This window comes from Phyllobates terribilis, unplaced genomic scaffold (assembly GCF_046119375.1).
Source record: "Phyllobates terribilis strain yellow unplaced genomic scaffold, ASM4611937v1 Scaffold_12__6_contigs__length_324123572, whole genome shotgun sequence".
NCBI classification, from domain to species: domain Eukaryota; kingdom Metazoa; phylum Chordata; class Amphibia; order Anura; family Dendrobatidae; genus Phyllobates; species Phyllobates terribilis.
This window is the reverse complement of record NW_027362772.1, coordinates 193,408,959-193,425,497: the sequence shown is the minus strand read 5'-3', so window position 1 is coordinate 193,425,497 and position 16,539 is coordinate 193,408,959. Positions and strand designations below refer to the sequence as shown.

The 16,539-nt window shown below is 47.6% G+C and overlaps 1 protein-coding gene across 2 annotated transcripts in view; it reads left to right on the top strand.

Annotated features, from left to right (window-relative positions):
* The window catches only part of LIG1 (DNA ligase 1), a 313,956-nt gene that overhangs the window by 270,886 nt on the left and 26,531 nt on the right, over positions 1-16,539 (top strand). For both annotated transcript variants that reach the window (XM_073657816.1, XM_073657817.1), the window contains one exon: positions 3,183-3,275. In XM_073657816.1, coding sequence (XP_073513917.1) covers positions 3,183-3,275 — 93 coding nt within the window. The remainder of the gene's footprint in view (positions 1-3,182; positions 3,276-16,539) is intronic.

Here is a 16,539-nt window from a genome sequence, read left to right as displayed (position 1 = left end):
CTGCGCTCAAAAATCCGCAGCATGTCAATTAATTATGCGTAAAGGTGGCGTTTTCGCCGCCATTGACTTGCATTAGAACGCGCCAATTCCGCAAGACTGCATTTGTACTTGCGCTATTGGCGCGTTCTAATGTGCGGATGGTACCCGGGTATGGAGGAGAGGAGAGTCTCATCCACACCCAGGTACCATTAAAAAAAGCTGTAAAAAAAGAATAAAATAAAAATTAAATACAGTGCCTACAAGTAGTATTGAACCCCCTGCAGATTTAGCTGGTTTGATAAGATGCAAATAAGTTAGAGCCTTCAAACTGCAAACGAGAGTAGGTTTTATGAACAGAAGCATAAATCTTACAAACCAAAAAGTTATGTTGCTCAGTTGAATTTTATTAAATTTTAAACATAAAAGTGTGCGTTAATTATTATACAACCCCTATGTTTAATATTTTGTGGAATAACCCTTGTTTGCAATTACAGCTATTAATCGTCTTTTATAAGACCTGATCAGGCCGGCACAGGTCTGTGGAGTTATCTTGGCCCACTCCTCCATGCAGATCTTCTCCAAGTTATCTAGGTTCTTTGGGTGTCTCATGTGGACTTTATTTTTGAGCTCCTTCCACAAGTTTTCAATTCGGTTAAGGTCAGGAGACTGACTAGGCCACTCCAACACCTTGACTTTTTCCCTCTTGAACCAGGCCTTGGTTTTCTTGGCTGTGTGCTTTGGATCGTTGTCTTGTTGGAAGATGAAATTACGACCCATCTTGAGATCCTTGATGGAGGAGCGGAGGTTCTTGGCCAAAATCTCCAGGTAGGCCATGCTATCCATCTTCCCATGGATGCGGACCAGATGGCCAGGCCCCTTGGCTGAGAAACAGCCCCACAGCATGATGCTGCCACCACCATGCTTGACTGTAGGGATGGTATTCTTGGGGTCGTATGCAGTGCCATCCAGTCTCCAAACGTCACGTGTGTGGTTGGCACCAAGGATCTCGATCTTGGTCTCATCAGACCATAGAACCTTGAACCAGTCTGTCTGAGTCCTCCAAGTGATCATGAACAAACTGTAGACGAGCCTTGACATGACGCTTTGAAAGTAAAGGTACCTTACGGGCTCGTCTGGAACGGAGACCATTGCGGTGGAGTACGTTACTTATGGTATTGACTGAAACCAATGTCCCCACTGCCATGAGATCTTCCCGGAGCTCCTTCCTTGTTGTCCTTGGGTTAGCCTTGATTCTTCGGACAAGCCTGGCCTCGGCACGGGAGGACACTTTCAAAGGCTGTCCTGGCCGTGGAAGGCTAACAGTAGTTCCATAAGCCTTCCACTTACGGATGATGCTCCCAACAGTGGAGACAGGTAGGCCCAACTCCTTGGAAAGGGTTTTGTACCCCTTGCCAGCCTTGTGACCCTCCATGATCTTGTCTCTGATGGCCTTGGAATGCTCCTTTGTCTTTCCCATGTTGACCATGTCTGAGTGCTGTTCACAAGTTTGGGGAGGGTCTTAAATAGTCAGAAAAGGCTGGCAAAAGAGATCTTTAATCCACACATGTGAAGCTCATTATTCTTGGTGCCTGAACTACTTCTTAATACTTTTGGGGGACCAAACAGAATTCTTGTGGTTTGAGGGGTTGAATAATAAATGACACTCTGAATTAACTTTTAACGTTTTAAAAAAAACAACAAAAAAAAACAAAAACAAAATTTGCTGCAGTGCATTTCCCACTTCCAGGCTGATCTACAGTACAAATGTCACAATGCCAAGTTAATTCCGCATGTGTCAACCAACTAAATCTGCAGGGGGTTGAATACTACTTGTAGGCACGGTATATACTTACCTTCTGGCGGCCCGCGCAGCGCTCCTGCTTGGTTCCCGGCACTTTGCAGTGAGTTGAAGGACCTGCGCTGACGTCAGAGTCATGTGACGGGTCACGTGACGCTGACGTCGGCAGGTCTTTCAATTCAAAGTTGCCGACGAGGGAGAACGGATTGAGCAGGACAGCGCGGGCCATGGGAGGGTAAAGTATACATTTATTTTTTATTTTTACCACTCTCTCGGGTCACACTATGCCGGTTGCATGGATTTATATAGTGTGACCTAGTTGTCAAGCACTTTCCAAGTGTTGCTAAAATCGCCTGGAAAGCGCTTGTCAATCCACATGCGGAAACGCATGTGGAAACGCATGTGAATCCGCATGTATTCTGCAGGAAAACGCATGCACAATCTGCATGCGTTTTTTCTGCCAGGGAGATGCAGAAATGATGCAGAAATTTTCTGCTTCATTTCTGCATCGTGTGCACATACCCTTAACTTGATACGATTTATGCTGCATTATATGATCTTATAAGTTCTACAATATTTTGTTTGATATCTGTGGTGGAATTTGGTTGTTTTAGAGGTTTTACAGACTTCATAAATATGGAAGACTACATAGAAACAAGCTAACTAATCTTTTAGAGATAATCTACTTCTGATAAAACTGTGGTTTTATCAAAACTACAGCAAGTAGTCCAGTAAGTGACACATTGCTGGAATCGGGGTTTCTGTCTCCATATTATGCTTCTCACAGACTAAGTGGCAAAAAGCTGGTGACAGATTCTATTTAAATTAGAGTCCTATGTACTGAGGCCTCTATTGTGATTAAATACCGGGACAAAAGATGTGTCCTCATGTTGACCTTCATTCATAGGAATAGATGCCTCCTTTTTCTGTACTTGGGATAGATTCTGCAATTACCAAACTAATCTGTGTGAGACTGTGACAAGCTTATCATTTTGTGATAAGCAAAAGCATATTTTACCTAGCCCCGCACTACTAGATGCATTATGTAAAATAGGAGGCCGATCAGTGAAGGCACAGTGAGCTGCCATAAGAGCATACAGGTGAATATGTAAGTAGAGCACCAGATAGAGAGCCCCCCAAAAGCCGCCCGGAAGCACGAGCATATCATTATCTCCAAACTGAAAGTAAAGATTACACAAGAACCACAGGACGGATTTCATCAACCAAGGTATCATATTATTCAGTGTAATGTCACCCACCTGACAGTGTATGTAGTTACTGAGCACAATCCTGCTGACAGGTGCGCTTTAATGCCAGACAACGGTTTAACGTGAAGCAAATACATTGGCTCTTTCTAATTTACATTTAAAATTATTAAATTGACTATTTAATCATTTGGTTTTAGGTGGAAGATGAAAAGGGAATCTCTCTGCGTTTCCCTCGCTTCCTTCGCATTCGAGATGACAAAAAGCCTGAAGAAGCAACAAACAGTTTTCAGGTAACCTGATTGTGTAGATGTTTTCTCCCTGTACTGCGTTCTCTTTACTGACATACATTAGCAGGTATGGACGGCTGACGGGCTGTTAGTTTGCATTGTCTAGAATGTGTGGTTTCCATGTTGCTCACTTTGTAGTTTTCAGTCTCTTTCAATATAATCTGTAATATGTGCTTTTAACACGTCTGTTCTTTACGTATGTACTTTGTATCTATCGATTTGGCTGTTTTGAATGTAAATAATCTGAGATGTTCTCACACTTCATGGCACGCTGCACGTTTAGCTTCAGTTCAAAGTCTTAGATTTGAGATCACTAACGAAAATGTGCCCGTCACAGTATACAGATAGACTTTTATCACTGCATAACCTAAAACCTCAATCATGGAGAAAGCTAGAGGTGGGAAGAGACATATACAGAGCGTTACATATTCCACTAACTCTTTCCACTGTAGAGTTAACTTTAGTCTTTTTGAGAAAGGAAAACATGGGTTTTATCGCCCTGATTGCTGGAGCACTGACAGTCCGGGTGGATGAACCTCCAGCGATTTAACAAGTTATTTTGGTAATAACACTTAAAAAAAAATCCAGTATATTATTTCAGAAATGCTTATTATCTGGATATTGCAAAATCATATTTAAAAAGTCATTTGGCTTTTTTTTTTCTTTTGAGAATTATGTATTCAACATTGTAGCCGTATATTTTATATAAAAACAACTTTCTATTGGAAGGCCACAGTGAAGACACATTTCACTCCTGTATCTATAATATAACCGGGATGCATGTCTCTGTCTGAAGCCTCTATAGACTGCGCATGCGTGACACGCAGTCTGGCTCCAGACAGAAGAACTAATGGAGCCGTTACAGGTAAGAGGAGCTGTATGGCGGCGGAGATCGCGGTATGCGTAGACACTGAACGCATACCGCAATCTCCGGCGCCATACTTTCCTGACCGGGAGGAGCGTTGCCGCGGCGCCTCTCTTCGCCGGAGACCGGGGCAGGAGTGAGGCGTTGGATCGGCGCATGGGCATAGCTCTATCCGGCGCCATTTTACTGAAGACACATTTGCAGTGTGTCTTCAGCAAAATGACGCCGGACAGGCAAGTGCTCTGACGCCGCACTCCTCCCCCGGCCACCGGCAGAACGGGACGCAGCAGTTCTGGAGCACAGGGAAGAAAGGCGAGTATAAGTGTTTATTTTTTTGTATGTGTATACAGCGTGAAAGGGATGAGGGGGCCACACATACCAGGATTGGGGGGTGAGGGGACCATGCATACCAGGATGGGGGTGAGGTGTGCCACGCATACCAAGATGGGGGTGAGGGGTGCCACGCATACCGGGATTGGGGATGAGGGGTGCCACGCATACCGGGATTGGGGGGTGAGGGGTACCACGCATACCGGGATTGGGGGGTGAGGGGTACCACGCATACCGGGATTGGGGGGTGAGGGGTACCACGCATACCGGGATTGGGGGGTGAGGGGCACCACGCATACCGGGATTGGGGGGTGAGGGGCACCACGCATACCGGGATTGGGGGGTGAGGGGCACCACGCATACCGGGATTGGGGGGTGAGGGGCACCACGCATACCGGGATTGGGGGGTGAGGGGCACCACGCATACCGGGATTGGGGGGTGAGGGGCACCACGCATACCGGGATTGGGGGGTGAGGGGCACCACGCATACCGGGATTGGGGGGTGAGGGGCACCACGCATACCGGGATTGGGGGGTGAGGGGCACCACGCATACCGGGATTGGGGGGTGAGGGGCACCACGCATACCGGGATTGGGGGGTGAGGGGCACCACGCATACCGGGATTGGGGGGTGAGGGGCACCACGCATACCAGGATAGGATGGTGGGGACAGGAGGGGGGCAGCACATACCAGCATGGGAGACCAATAAAAATGCTCGCCACCCTGGCGTAGAACGGGTTCAATAGCTATTATCATTATAAACCTGTGTGCTTTATTGCAGCTGAAATAAAACATTTCTTTAACCCCTTAACCCCCGTGGGTGGTTTGCACGTTAATGACCAGGCCAATTTTTATAATTCTGACCACTGTCCCTTTATGAGGTAATTACTCTGGAATGCTTCAACGGATCCCCCTGATTCTGAGATTGTTTTTTCGTGACATATTGTACTACATGATAGTGGTAAAATTTCTTCGATATCACTTGCGTTTATTTGTGAAAAAAATGGAAATTTGGCGAAAATTTTGCAATTTTCAAAATTTGAATTTTTATGCCCTTAAATCAGAGAGATATGTCACACAAAAGAGTTAATAAATGACATTTCCCACATGTCTACTTTACATCAGCACAATTTTGGAACCAAAATTTTTTTTTGTTAGGGAGCTATAAGGGTTTAAAGTTGACCAGCGATTTCTCATTTTTCCAACAAAATTTACAAAACCATTTTTTTAGGGACCACATCACATTTGAAGTCACTTTGAGAGGTCTTTATGACAGAAAATACCCAAAAGTGACACCATTCTAAAAACTGCACCCCTCAAGGTGCTCAAAACCACATTCAAGAACTTTATTAACCCTTCAGGTGCTTCACAGGAATTTTGGGAATGTGGAAGAAAAAAATGAACATTTAACTTTTTTCACAAAAATGTTACTTTAGACCCAATTTTGTTTATTTTCACAGGGGTAACAAGAAAAAATGGACCCCATAATTTGTTGTGCAATTTCCCCTGGGCACGCAGATACCCCATATGTGGGGAAAAAACACTGTTTGGGCGCACGGCAGGGCTCGGAAGGGAAGGAGCGCCATTTGACTTTTTGATTTGTAAAATTTGCTTGAATAATTAGCGGACGCCATGTTGCTTTTGGAGAGCCCCTGCGTGCCTAAACATTGGAGCACCCCCACAAGTGACCCCATTTTGGAAACTAGACCCCCCAAGGCACCTATCTAGATGCATAGTGAGCACTTGGAACCCCCAGGTGCTTCACAAATTGATTCGTAAAAATGAAAAAGTGAAAAAAAAAACACTTTTTCATTTTTATGAATCAATTTGTGAAGCACCTGGGGGTTCTAAGTGCTCACTATGCATCTAGATAGGTGCCTTGGGGGGTCTAGTTTCCAAAATTGGGTCACTCGTGGGGGAGCTCCAATGTTTAGGCATGCAGGGGCTCTCCAAACGCAACATGGCGTCCGCTAACAATTTGAGCCGATTTTCCATTCAATTTGTTAGTGGACACCATGTCGCGTTTGGAGAGCCCCTGATGTGCCTAAACAGTGGAGCTCCCCCACAAGTGACCCCATTTTGGAAACTATACCCCTCAAGGATTTTATTAAGGTGTATAGTGAACATTTTGAACCCAGAGGTACGACACAGAATTTGATAACATTAGGTCATCATATTGAATAAGTTGTCATTAGTCTTGAGCGCAAGTGCTCGCTACTTGAGTTTGCATCGGGTACTCAGGTATGCACCATGTACAGCGTGTGCTCGAGTGACATGCTCGAGTCCCTGCTCTGCATGTTTCATGGTTATTAGACACCCAAAAAAAAACATGCGGGGATCGCTTGTGCATGGCAGGCAATCCCCGCAAAGTTTTTTTGGCCGCGAAGCATATGGGGCGGAGACTCGAGCATGTCACTCAAATACCCACGATACTCAGTGCATACCAGAGCACCCGATGCAAACTCAAGTAGCGAGCACTTGCGCTCAACACTAGTCGCCATATCGTCATCTTTTTTTCTTACTTTTGAAAAAAATCCCAACCCCATCACAACCCTAACCCCAAACCCAGCCCTAACCCTAGCCCAACCCTAACCTGAGAGTTTATTTTTTATGCCGTTCCTCATGCGGTATAAGTGATTAGACGACTTTATTCTTCGGGTCGGTGCGATTACAGTGATACCAGAATCATATGGGGTTTTTATGATTGACAGCTGTCACACACTAAAAGACACATTTTTTGTAAAATCTAGTTTTTGCATCGCCATATTTTGAGAGCTATAATTTCTCCAGATTTTGGCAGACAGTCATGTGACAGCTCGTTTTTTGCGGGATGAGTTGACGTGGTTATTGGTGCCATTTTCAGGTATGTGACATTTTTTGATCGCTTTCTATTCCGATTTTTGGGAGGCAGAATAACCAAAAACCAACAATTCAGGAATTGTTTTTTTTGTTTTTTTTATTCTGTTCCGCGTGTGGTAAAATTGATAAGGCAGCTTTATTCTTCGGGTCAGTACGTTTACAGCGGTACCACATTTATATAGTTTTTGTATGTTTTGCACTTTTACATAATAAAAGCAATTTTATAGAAAAAAATATTTTTTAGCATAGCTTTATTCTGAGAGCTATAACTTTTTTATTTTTCGGCTGATGGCGGCTTGTTTTTTGCGGGACGAGATGACGTTTTCAGCGGTACCATTTTTATTTATATTTGTCTTTTTGATCGCGTGTTATTCCATTTTTTGTTTGGCGGTATGGTGATAAAGCATTGTTTTTTGCTTCGTTTTTTTTTTTTTTTTTTTTTTTATACAGTGTTTACTGAAGGGGTTAACTAGTGGGACAATTTTATAGGTCAGGTTGTTTCGGACGCGGCGATACCAAATATGTGTACTTTCAGCAGCAGAAAGGAAGGAAGGGAGACACAGATTCTCTACTTCGTGGGTAGGCGGAGCCCCATAGGATAGTCACCTCAGATTGGAAAAAGACGACCGGCCCCTCCAGTATATAGGCTCCTCCTACTCTCATGTTCATCAGTCTTTTTATCTGAGGTCTCAGAGGATAGTCGCTGCTTCGGCAGCTCCTCAGAAGAGTTGTTATTTTATATCCAGCGAGTCCTGGACCCCCCGTGGTCTAGAGGTTTCTGGGGGTCTCGGCGCTGCTGAGACCCCTGACCCTCCCCTGGCAGCTCTGTGTACCCCTTGAGGAGGTTTCCACTTATGCCTGCCGGCCCCGGGGTATACAGGGCGCTCCCTGGCGGAGGCGCACACCACACGTCTGAGAGGGTCCCTGCATGCTCCGCCATAGGGGGGAGCAAAGGGCCATGGCGCCACACATCCCTGAGGATCCCTGTGGCGTTCAGCCGTGTAAGTGCTCTTTGGTCTAAAGAGTATCTTTGACGGCTACGGCAAGTGTACTGCCTGTGTGTTTCTTGTCTATTTCAGACGCTGCCTTGACTGGGGAGCAGAGACGGAGGCCAGTAATTTTTATTTTTATTTTTTATTTGCGCATGCTTTTTCGTTTTTGCTTCCTGCCTTAATTGAGGCAGGAAGCTCCCTGTATTGGCACGCGTTTTCTTGCTTTTATTGTCTTGCTTCCTGCCTTCATAGAGGTAGGAAGTTTTCTGCCCTCATTTTTGTTGTTTGAATAAGCGCGGGCTTTGGCGGGGGGCGTGGCCTAGCGGGGCGTGTCTTAGCGTCTCCTGGCTTCCTGCCGTCATTACTATAGGCAGGAAGCGCTTGTTTGAGCGTGCGCTAGCGGTCCCTGCTTCTCCCTCCGGCGTCCAGCGGCGCCTCCTGCTCTCTGCTCCCCGTCCGTCCACACGCTTGGGAGGAGCGGGCGCTGCAGTACCGGTGAGTCCCCTCTGCCTCTGGCAGGGGTTCTTTGTCAGTGCTGTCTCTCCAGGCTACCTATTAGGAGTCCTCGTGAGCACTGCCGCTTTCTCTCCTAAAGCTATTTACTTCACTGACCTTTTAGGCTGTGTAGTATTATAGTTGCTGTGATGTTAACCCCTTCTGAAAAAGTGGAGCTTTAGGGGAAACACATGGTGTTTAAGGGAGTTTCCCCCTATTAATTTTTTGCTCGGCATTTCTGGGGTAGCTCTTTTCTAAGGGTGAGCTTTAACCCTTCAGAGCCTGTCGCATATATATAAAAAAAAAAAAGTGAGTTTTGAAAACAGGCTGTGCAGCTTTCACACTTTTTTGCCATCCTTGTTGTACATCCTGGCATCTGGTGTGGGTGGCATGTCGGATCAGGGGCCTGGGAGCGCGGATCGGTCTCCAGATCCGTTTCAGGTTCAGTCGCATGCCTCTGATGCACTCAGGCCTTCTACTATATCAAGTTCAACGCTCAGTGATGTTAAAGTGGAGGCGCTCACTCGCTCCATTGATAGTCTCTCTAGTCTCCTGGGACAGTGGGTGTCAGCTAGATCACACCCGATGCCACGAGGTAAAAAGCGCCACAAGACTATGATGGCGTTGTCTCCCTCGCACAGCGCATCAGAGGCTTCGGATTCACCAACAGATTCGGTTGATGAAATTTCTGAGTCCGAAGAGGAGGATCAACAGGATCGCTCTGTTTCTCTTTCTGGTCGCGTAGATGGGCTTATTAAGGACATGCGGGAAGTATTAGAGCTGTCTGAAGAGCCGACAAGACCGTCTAGGTCGGGCCGTCTGTATTAGAAGACGCGCCGTGTTCGTTCTACATTACCTGCGCATGAGGAACTTAACGAAGCGGTGGAGAAGGAGCGTCAGTGTCCGGATAAACGCTTCCGAGGAATGCTTTTTTTTGATGCCCTATATCCCTGTGCCAAGGAGATGGTTACTAATTGGGTTCCCTCTCCTGAGGTGGATATATCTCTGTCTCAGCTGACCAAGTCTTCCCTGCTTCCTGTTAAAGGGAGAGCCAATCTTCAGGATCCTTTGGACAGAAGATCGGAGTCAGCGGCGAAATCCATCTATGAAGCCGCGGGTCATGGTTTCCGAGCGGCCTTGGGGGCCATGTGGGCCGGTGAGGCTTCTCTGCGGTGGTTGGATCAGCTGCGTGCGGCGTGGCAGGATGGGACTTCGCGTTGAGAAGTGGAAAAGCTTTTTCAGCGAATGGAAGAAGCTATGTGTTATGGCAGAGATGCAGTACTGGACACTGCTTCAATTCTGTCCAGGGCTCAGGCTTCGGCAGTCACGATTAGAAGAGCTCTGTGGCTTAAACAGTGGACCGGGGATGCAGTATCCAAACAGGGATTGCTTAGTCTGGCATATAAGGGCGGTCAGCTCTTTGGTTCAGATCTTTTGGAACTAATTGCCAAAGCTAAAGCTAAGGATGTTACTCTGCCTGGGAAAAAGGCAGTGGCATCCACAGCCAGCAGGACAGGGCCCGGCAGAGGTCTTCAGTCCTTTCGGGCCAGGGGACGATTCAGTCAGCCTTCTTGGAGATTGGGTCGTCCCTCATCCTCCGGCAGATCCACCCAGAAATCTTGTACTCCTTGGAAGCAACGGTACCGTCAGGACAGACGGGAGGTTGATAAAAAGTCCGCTAAGGCTGACTGATGCCAGGGATCCCCCCGAGGGCTCTCGGGTGGGAGGTCGTCTGCTACAATTCGGGTCAATCTGGGCATCCCACATAGCAGACGCCTAGGTGACACGGGTTATGTCGGCAGGCTATTTCATAGAGTTTCATTCGCTGCCTCCAGACAGGTTTCATCTGACTGGCATTCCGTCCGTGCCAAGACTGGCTGCCGCACTGTTTCAGGAGGTCGACTCTCTCCTACAGCAGGGTGTGGTGGTTCAGGTTCCTCTGGAAGACCAGGGAAAGGGTTTTTATTCCAACCTTTTTGTGGTCCCCAAAAAGGAGGACAAGTTTCGTCCGGTGCTGGATCTCAGGGATTTGAATATTTACGTCCGGACACGGAAGTTCCGCATGGAGTCTCTCCGATCGGTGATAGCGACACTATCGCAGTACGATTTCTTGGTGTCCATAGACATCCGCGACGCCTATTTGCATATCCCTATCGGCAGGGCTCACCAGCGTTTCTTGCGTTTCGCTATAGGTCAAACCCATTACCAGTTTGTGGCCCTGCCTTTCGGGTTGGCCTCAGCTCCCAGGGTTTTTACAAAAATTCTGGCTCCTCTCATGGCGCTTCTTCGAAGACAGGGGGTTACGATCCTCCCCTACCTGGACGACCTGTTCATAGTGTCACCCACAGCGGAGGAGGCAATAGCGGCTCGCGATCTCTCCATTCAGTACCTGATGGACTTCGGGTGGCTGATCAATTGGAAGAAATCGTCATTGGAGCCAGCACAGTCCATTCTTTTCCTGGGGATGCAGTTCGATACTGTTCGGGCAGTTGTGTCCCTGCCTCCTGTCAAACAGACGAACCTTCGTCTTCTGGTCCAGGCTATGAGGTCGACACTGTCAATGTCCCTTCGGGAATGCATGCGCCTTCTGGGTCAAATGGTGGCAACTATGGAAGCAGTACTATTTGCACAATTTCATTCCCGGAATCTCCAGAGCCTTATTCTGACCCATTGGGATCGATCGCTAACTTCTCTGGATCGCTCGGTCATTATCTCCCGCAGGGTGCGAGAATCTCTTGGATGGTGGCTACGTCCGGAGACTCTATCCGTGGGGAAATCCTTCCTTCCTCCGAGATGGTCGGTGGTGACAACCGATGCCAGCCGGACAGGCTGGGGGTGAGTTTGTTACGACCTCTGGATTCAGGGGGTCTGGTCGCCAAAGGAGTCGTCTCTCCCGATCAACATTTTGGAGTTGAGAGCAATATTTCTCTGCCTCCAACATTGGACGGTCTTATTGAGCGGTCTACCGGTCCGGATCCAGTCGGACAACGCTACGGCTGTCGCGTACATCAACCACCAAGGCGGGACGAGGAGTTCCAGTCTCATGTCGGAGGTCTCTCGGATCCTGGTCTGGGCCAAGTCCAAAGTTCCAGCAATCTCTGCAATTCACATTCCAGGGGTGTTGAATATCTCGGCGGACTTCCTCAGTCGCGAGCAAGTGGACCCTGGGGAATGGAGTCTCCATCCAGAAGTGTTTTCTCTGCTGTGTTCCCGTTGGGGGACTCCTCAGGTGGACTTGATGGCATCCAGGCTGAACGCCAGGGTTCCGACGTTCATGTCCAGGTACAGGGACCCGGAGGCGGTGGCGGTGGATGCTCTAGTGGCCCCGTGGGGTCAGTTCAAGCTGATCTATGCGTTTCCGCCGATATCCTTACTACCTCTGGTGATCCGACGGATCAAACTCGAAAGGGTATCAATAATTCTGATAGCACCAGACTGGCCGCGGAGGACATGGTATTCGACGCTGGTGTCTCTTCAGGCGGCACCTCCGTTTCCGCTGCCCCTTCGCCCGGACTTGCTCACTCAGGGGCCCATTCGTCATCCGGACCTGAGGTCCCTTCGTTTGACGGCGTGGCTCTTGAGACCGAGATCTTGACCCGTCGCGGTTTTTCGCCCGAGGTTATTGCTACCTTGCGGGCGGCCCGGAGTCCAGCTACGTCCAGGATTTATCACAGAACTTGGGAGTCTTTCTATTCATGGTGTTCTGGATCCTCAAGAAACCCGAGGGTTTTTTCCATCCTCAACTTCTTGGCCTTTCTGCAATCTAGTCTGGCCAGGGGTTTGGCAGTTAGTACGGTGCGGGGACAGGTATCTGCTCTTTCCGCACTTTTTAGGAAGGCTATTGCCTCTCGCAGGGATGTGCTCTCTTTTTTTTCGCGGAGTCGCACGTCAGTTTCCGCCACGGAGGGCAGTTGTGGCTCCATGGCGGCTTAATCTAGTCCTGGAAGCCCTTCAGCATAGGCCTTTTGAGCCTATGGATTCTGCTAAACTTTCACTACTTTCTTGGAAGGTGGCCGTCTTGGTGGCAGTCACCTCTTTGAGAAGGGTATCGGAATTGGCAGCACTTTCTTGCTTACCTCCTTTTCTGGAATTTTTTCCGGATCGCGTGGTGCTTCGTACTCGTGAAGATTTTTTGCCTAAGGTAGTGTCACAATTCCACATTAATCAGGACATTGTGTTGCCTTCTCTTTGTCCAGGACCTAAGAATCCAAGGGAGCGGGCCTTGCACTCGTTGGACTTAGTGCGGGCATTGAAGCTCTATCTTACGATCACCCAAGGTTTTCGGAAGTCGGACTCTCTTTTTATAATTCCGGCAGGTCGTCGGCGTGGTCAACGTGCTTCCAAAGACACGATAGCTCGGTGGATCCGTTCAGCTATCCTGGAAGCATATCGGCTCAAGGGCGAGCCTTGTCCGGTTAAAGTTAAAGCTCATTCCACTAGAGCCATTGGCTCATTGTGGGCTTTTCGTCAGGGGGCCTCGGCAGCGCGCTCCGTTCACACCTTTACTAAGTTTTATAAGGTGGACGTAAGTGCTTCAGCCGATGCGGCCCTGGGACGCAGGGTCCTGCAGGCGGCGGTAATTTAAGTTATCCCTTTACTTGGTTTTCCATTATTTAGCGCGGTTTGCGCTCTTGCCTAAGTTTTGGGGTATGGAAGCTTCTGCCTCTATTTCCCACCCTTAAGTAGGTACTGCTTTAGGACGTCCCACAAAGTAGAGAATCTGTGTCTCCCTTCCTTCCCTTCTGCTGCTGAAAGCCAGATTTTGGTAAGAACTTACCTGTAAAATCCTTTTCAGCGAAGGAAGGAAGGGAGACACAGCACCCTCCCAGGGCAGAAGTGGTTTTTTGTGTTTCTAGATGCAGCGCGTCTCCTTCCTGATGTCGATCTTCTGGACTGGGTTTAGCGCTCTACGGCTCTCCTTCCAGTTTCGCCAGCTCTACACAGTTGTCAGGTCCAATGGGGTATGCCTAAGACTGTGTGTTTCTATTACATAACCTGTTTTCTCTCATTTCTGAAATTTCAGAAGGGGTTATGTTGTTCTGCTGGTTGGTCTGCTCTTCCTTAGCTTGTGTACGGACTGATGAACATGGGAGTAGGAGGAGCCTATATACTGGAGGGGCCGGTCGTCTTTTTCCAATCTGAGGTGACTATCCTATGGGGCTCCGCCTACCCACGAAGTAGAGAATCTGTGTCTCCCTTCCTTCCTTCGCTGAAAAGGATTTTACAGGTAAGTTCTTACCAAAATCCGGCTTTTATTGTTTTTTTTTTTTTTTTTTTATAATAATATTTATTGATGGGTACATTATATTTTTATTTTTGGTGGATTATTTTTTTTATTTATTTTTTTATATTTTTTTATTTTTTTTTTTCACTTTCAGATAGTTTTTATACTTTATTACTTTGTCCCACTATGGGACTTTCACTTTTTTTTCTCTGATCGCCTGCATGGCACAGGAATGCAGCACCATCCCTGTGCCATGCAGGCTGTCAGTGCTGGACAGGGAGAAGATTGTTTGGAGATGCACTGCGCATGTCCAAAAAAATCTTCCTGCTGTCTGGTGACCCGGATGTTGTCATGATGACATCGGGTCGTCATGGCAACATCCTGGAAGCCACGGCAGACAGCGCTGGAAGCCGGAAGAGGAGGTGAGTATCTGCGATCACCTCCCCTTGCCACCGCAATGCTGCGATCGACTTCGATCGCAGCATCGCGGGGGTTAATGTGCTGGGAGCGGTGCGTGACCGCTCCCTGCACATAGTACCGGGTGTCAGCTGTGACAGTCAGCTGACACCCGGCGGCGATCGCGCTCGCACAGCCTGTGTGCGCGCGTGATCGCCATGACGTACTAATACGGGTCTGGCTCTTAAGTCCCAGGGCACAGACGCGTATTAGTACGTCAAATGTTGTTAAGGGGTTAAGGAACTTCCATATGAGTAAAAGGGGAAGCTACATAGTCTTTTTTTTGTGTCTTTTGGGTAAACTGTTATCCTAATTTATTTAGTGTAGGTATCACTTCCAAGTAGCCTTTTTATTGTCTTCACAAGCAGGATTACAATGGGTTTTTGCCATTAAATCTGAGAGCAGCATAATGTAGGGGCAGAGAGCCTGATTCCAGCGATTTCACTTGCTCAGCAGCTTTCTTTTGTTTCAATACAATCAGTGTTTTATCAGCAGGAGAATATTACTGCAGACTAGGTGTCTGTTGCCACAGTCCAGCTAATCTGTGTAACTCCGCCCCCACCACTGATTGGCAGCTCGCTGACAATCCACATTGTACACAGTAAGATAACAATCAGGGATGTGGGCGGGGTTATGCACAGCTCAGCATTCAGAGAACTGCTAAATCTACAGCGAAGAAAACAATAATTCTATCAAAACTGCACCAAGCAGTCCAGTGATACATCGCTTCAATCAGGGTCACTGCCTCTTCTTCATGCTCATAGATTACATGGTAAAAACCTGCTGACAGATTTCCTTTAAATAGAAAATACTCCCTTAATTGTCAATGAATGCTAACAGCAGTAAATAAAATTAAATATTTACCAACAGAAGTAGGATAATATTTATTTGTTTTGCCTGCTTTTAAATTAGTATAACAAACATGGGTGTTACTTTCCCTTTAACGCAGGGGTCTCAAACTCGGCTGGGTATATGGGCCGCACATGGAAAAAATTTGAATTTGGGGGGCCGCATTCTTTGTTCAATGTGACATTTTTAGTGATACCAATTTTTTTGTATGCACCTTTTGAACATTTTTGCCGTGTTTATTTTTTTATGGCTTGGGTCGTTATGGATGTGGCGATAATAAACGTGCACTTTTTTGTGTTTACTTTAGTTTACATATAAAACAGCATTTTTAGTGCCCAATATTTTTTCATGCTTTATTTTATTTTTTATTTTTTTTACAATTTTATTTCCCCCAATTGGCCACATGCAGTAATATTGTCTTACAATTAGCATCATATAGTAATAATGGAAAACATCTTGTAGTAATGTTCCCCATCCAAGTCCCCATCTTTTACTAATGTGCCCCATCCAGGTCCCCATCCTGTGGCTATGTGACCCATCCAGGTCCCCATCCTGTAGCAACGTTCCCCATCCTGGCGCCCATCTTGTACTAATGTGCCTCATCCAGGTCCCCATCTTGGGGCTATGTGCCCCATCCAGGTCCCCATCCTGTGGCAATGTTCCCCATCCAGGTCCCCATCTTGTGGCTCTGGTCCCCATCTTGTGGCTCTGTGCCCCATCTAGGTCCCCATCTTGTGGCTCTGTGCCCCACCCAGGTCCCCATCTTGTGGCTCTGTGCCCCATCCAGGTCCCCATCTTGTGGCTATGTGCCCCATCCAGGTCCCCATCTTGTGGCTATGTGCCCCATCCAGGTCCCCTCTTGTGGCTATGTGCCCCATCCAGGTCCCCTCTTGTGGCTATGTGCCCCATCCAGGTCCCCTCTTGTGGCTATGTGCCCCATCCAGGTCCCCATCTTGTGGCTATGTGCCCCATCCAGGTCCCCTCTTGTGGCTATGTGCCCCATCCAGGTCCCCTCTTGTGGCTATGTGCCCCATCCAGGTCCCCATCCTGTGGCTATGTGCCCCATCCAGGTCCCCTCTTGTGGCTATGTGCCCCCTGTGTTGTTCTTCACACACATAAAATAGAAAAAAAAAAGATGATTCTCACCTGTCCTCCGTTCCCTCGGCGGCCTTCCTGCAGATGTGGCCCACAGGCAC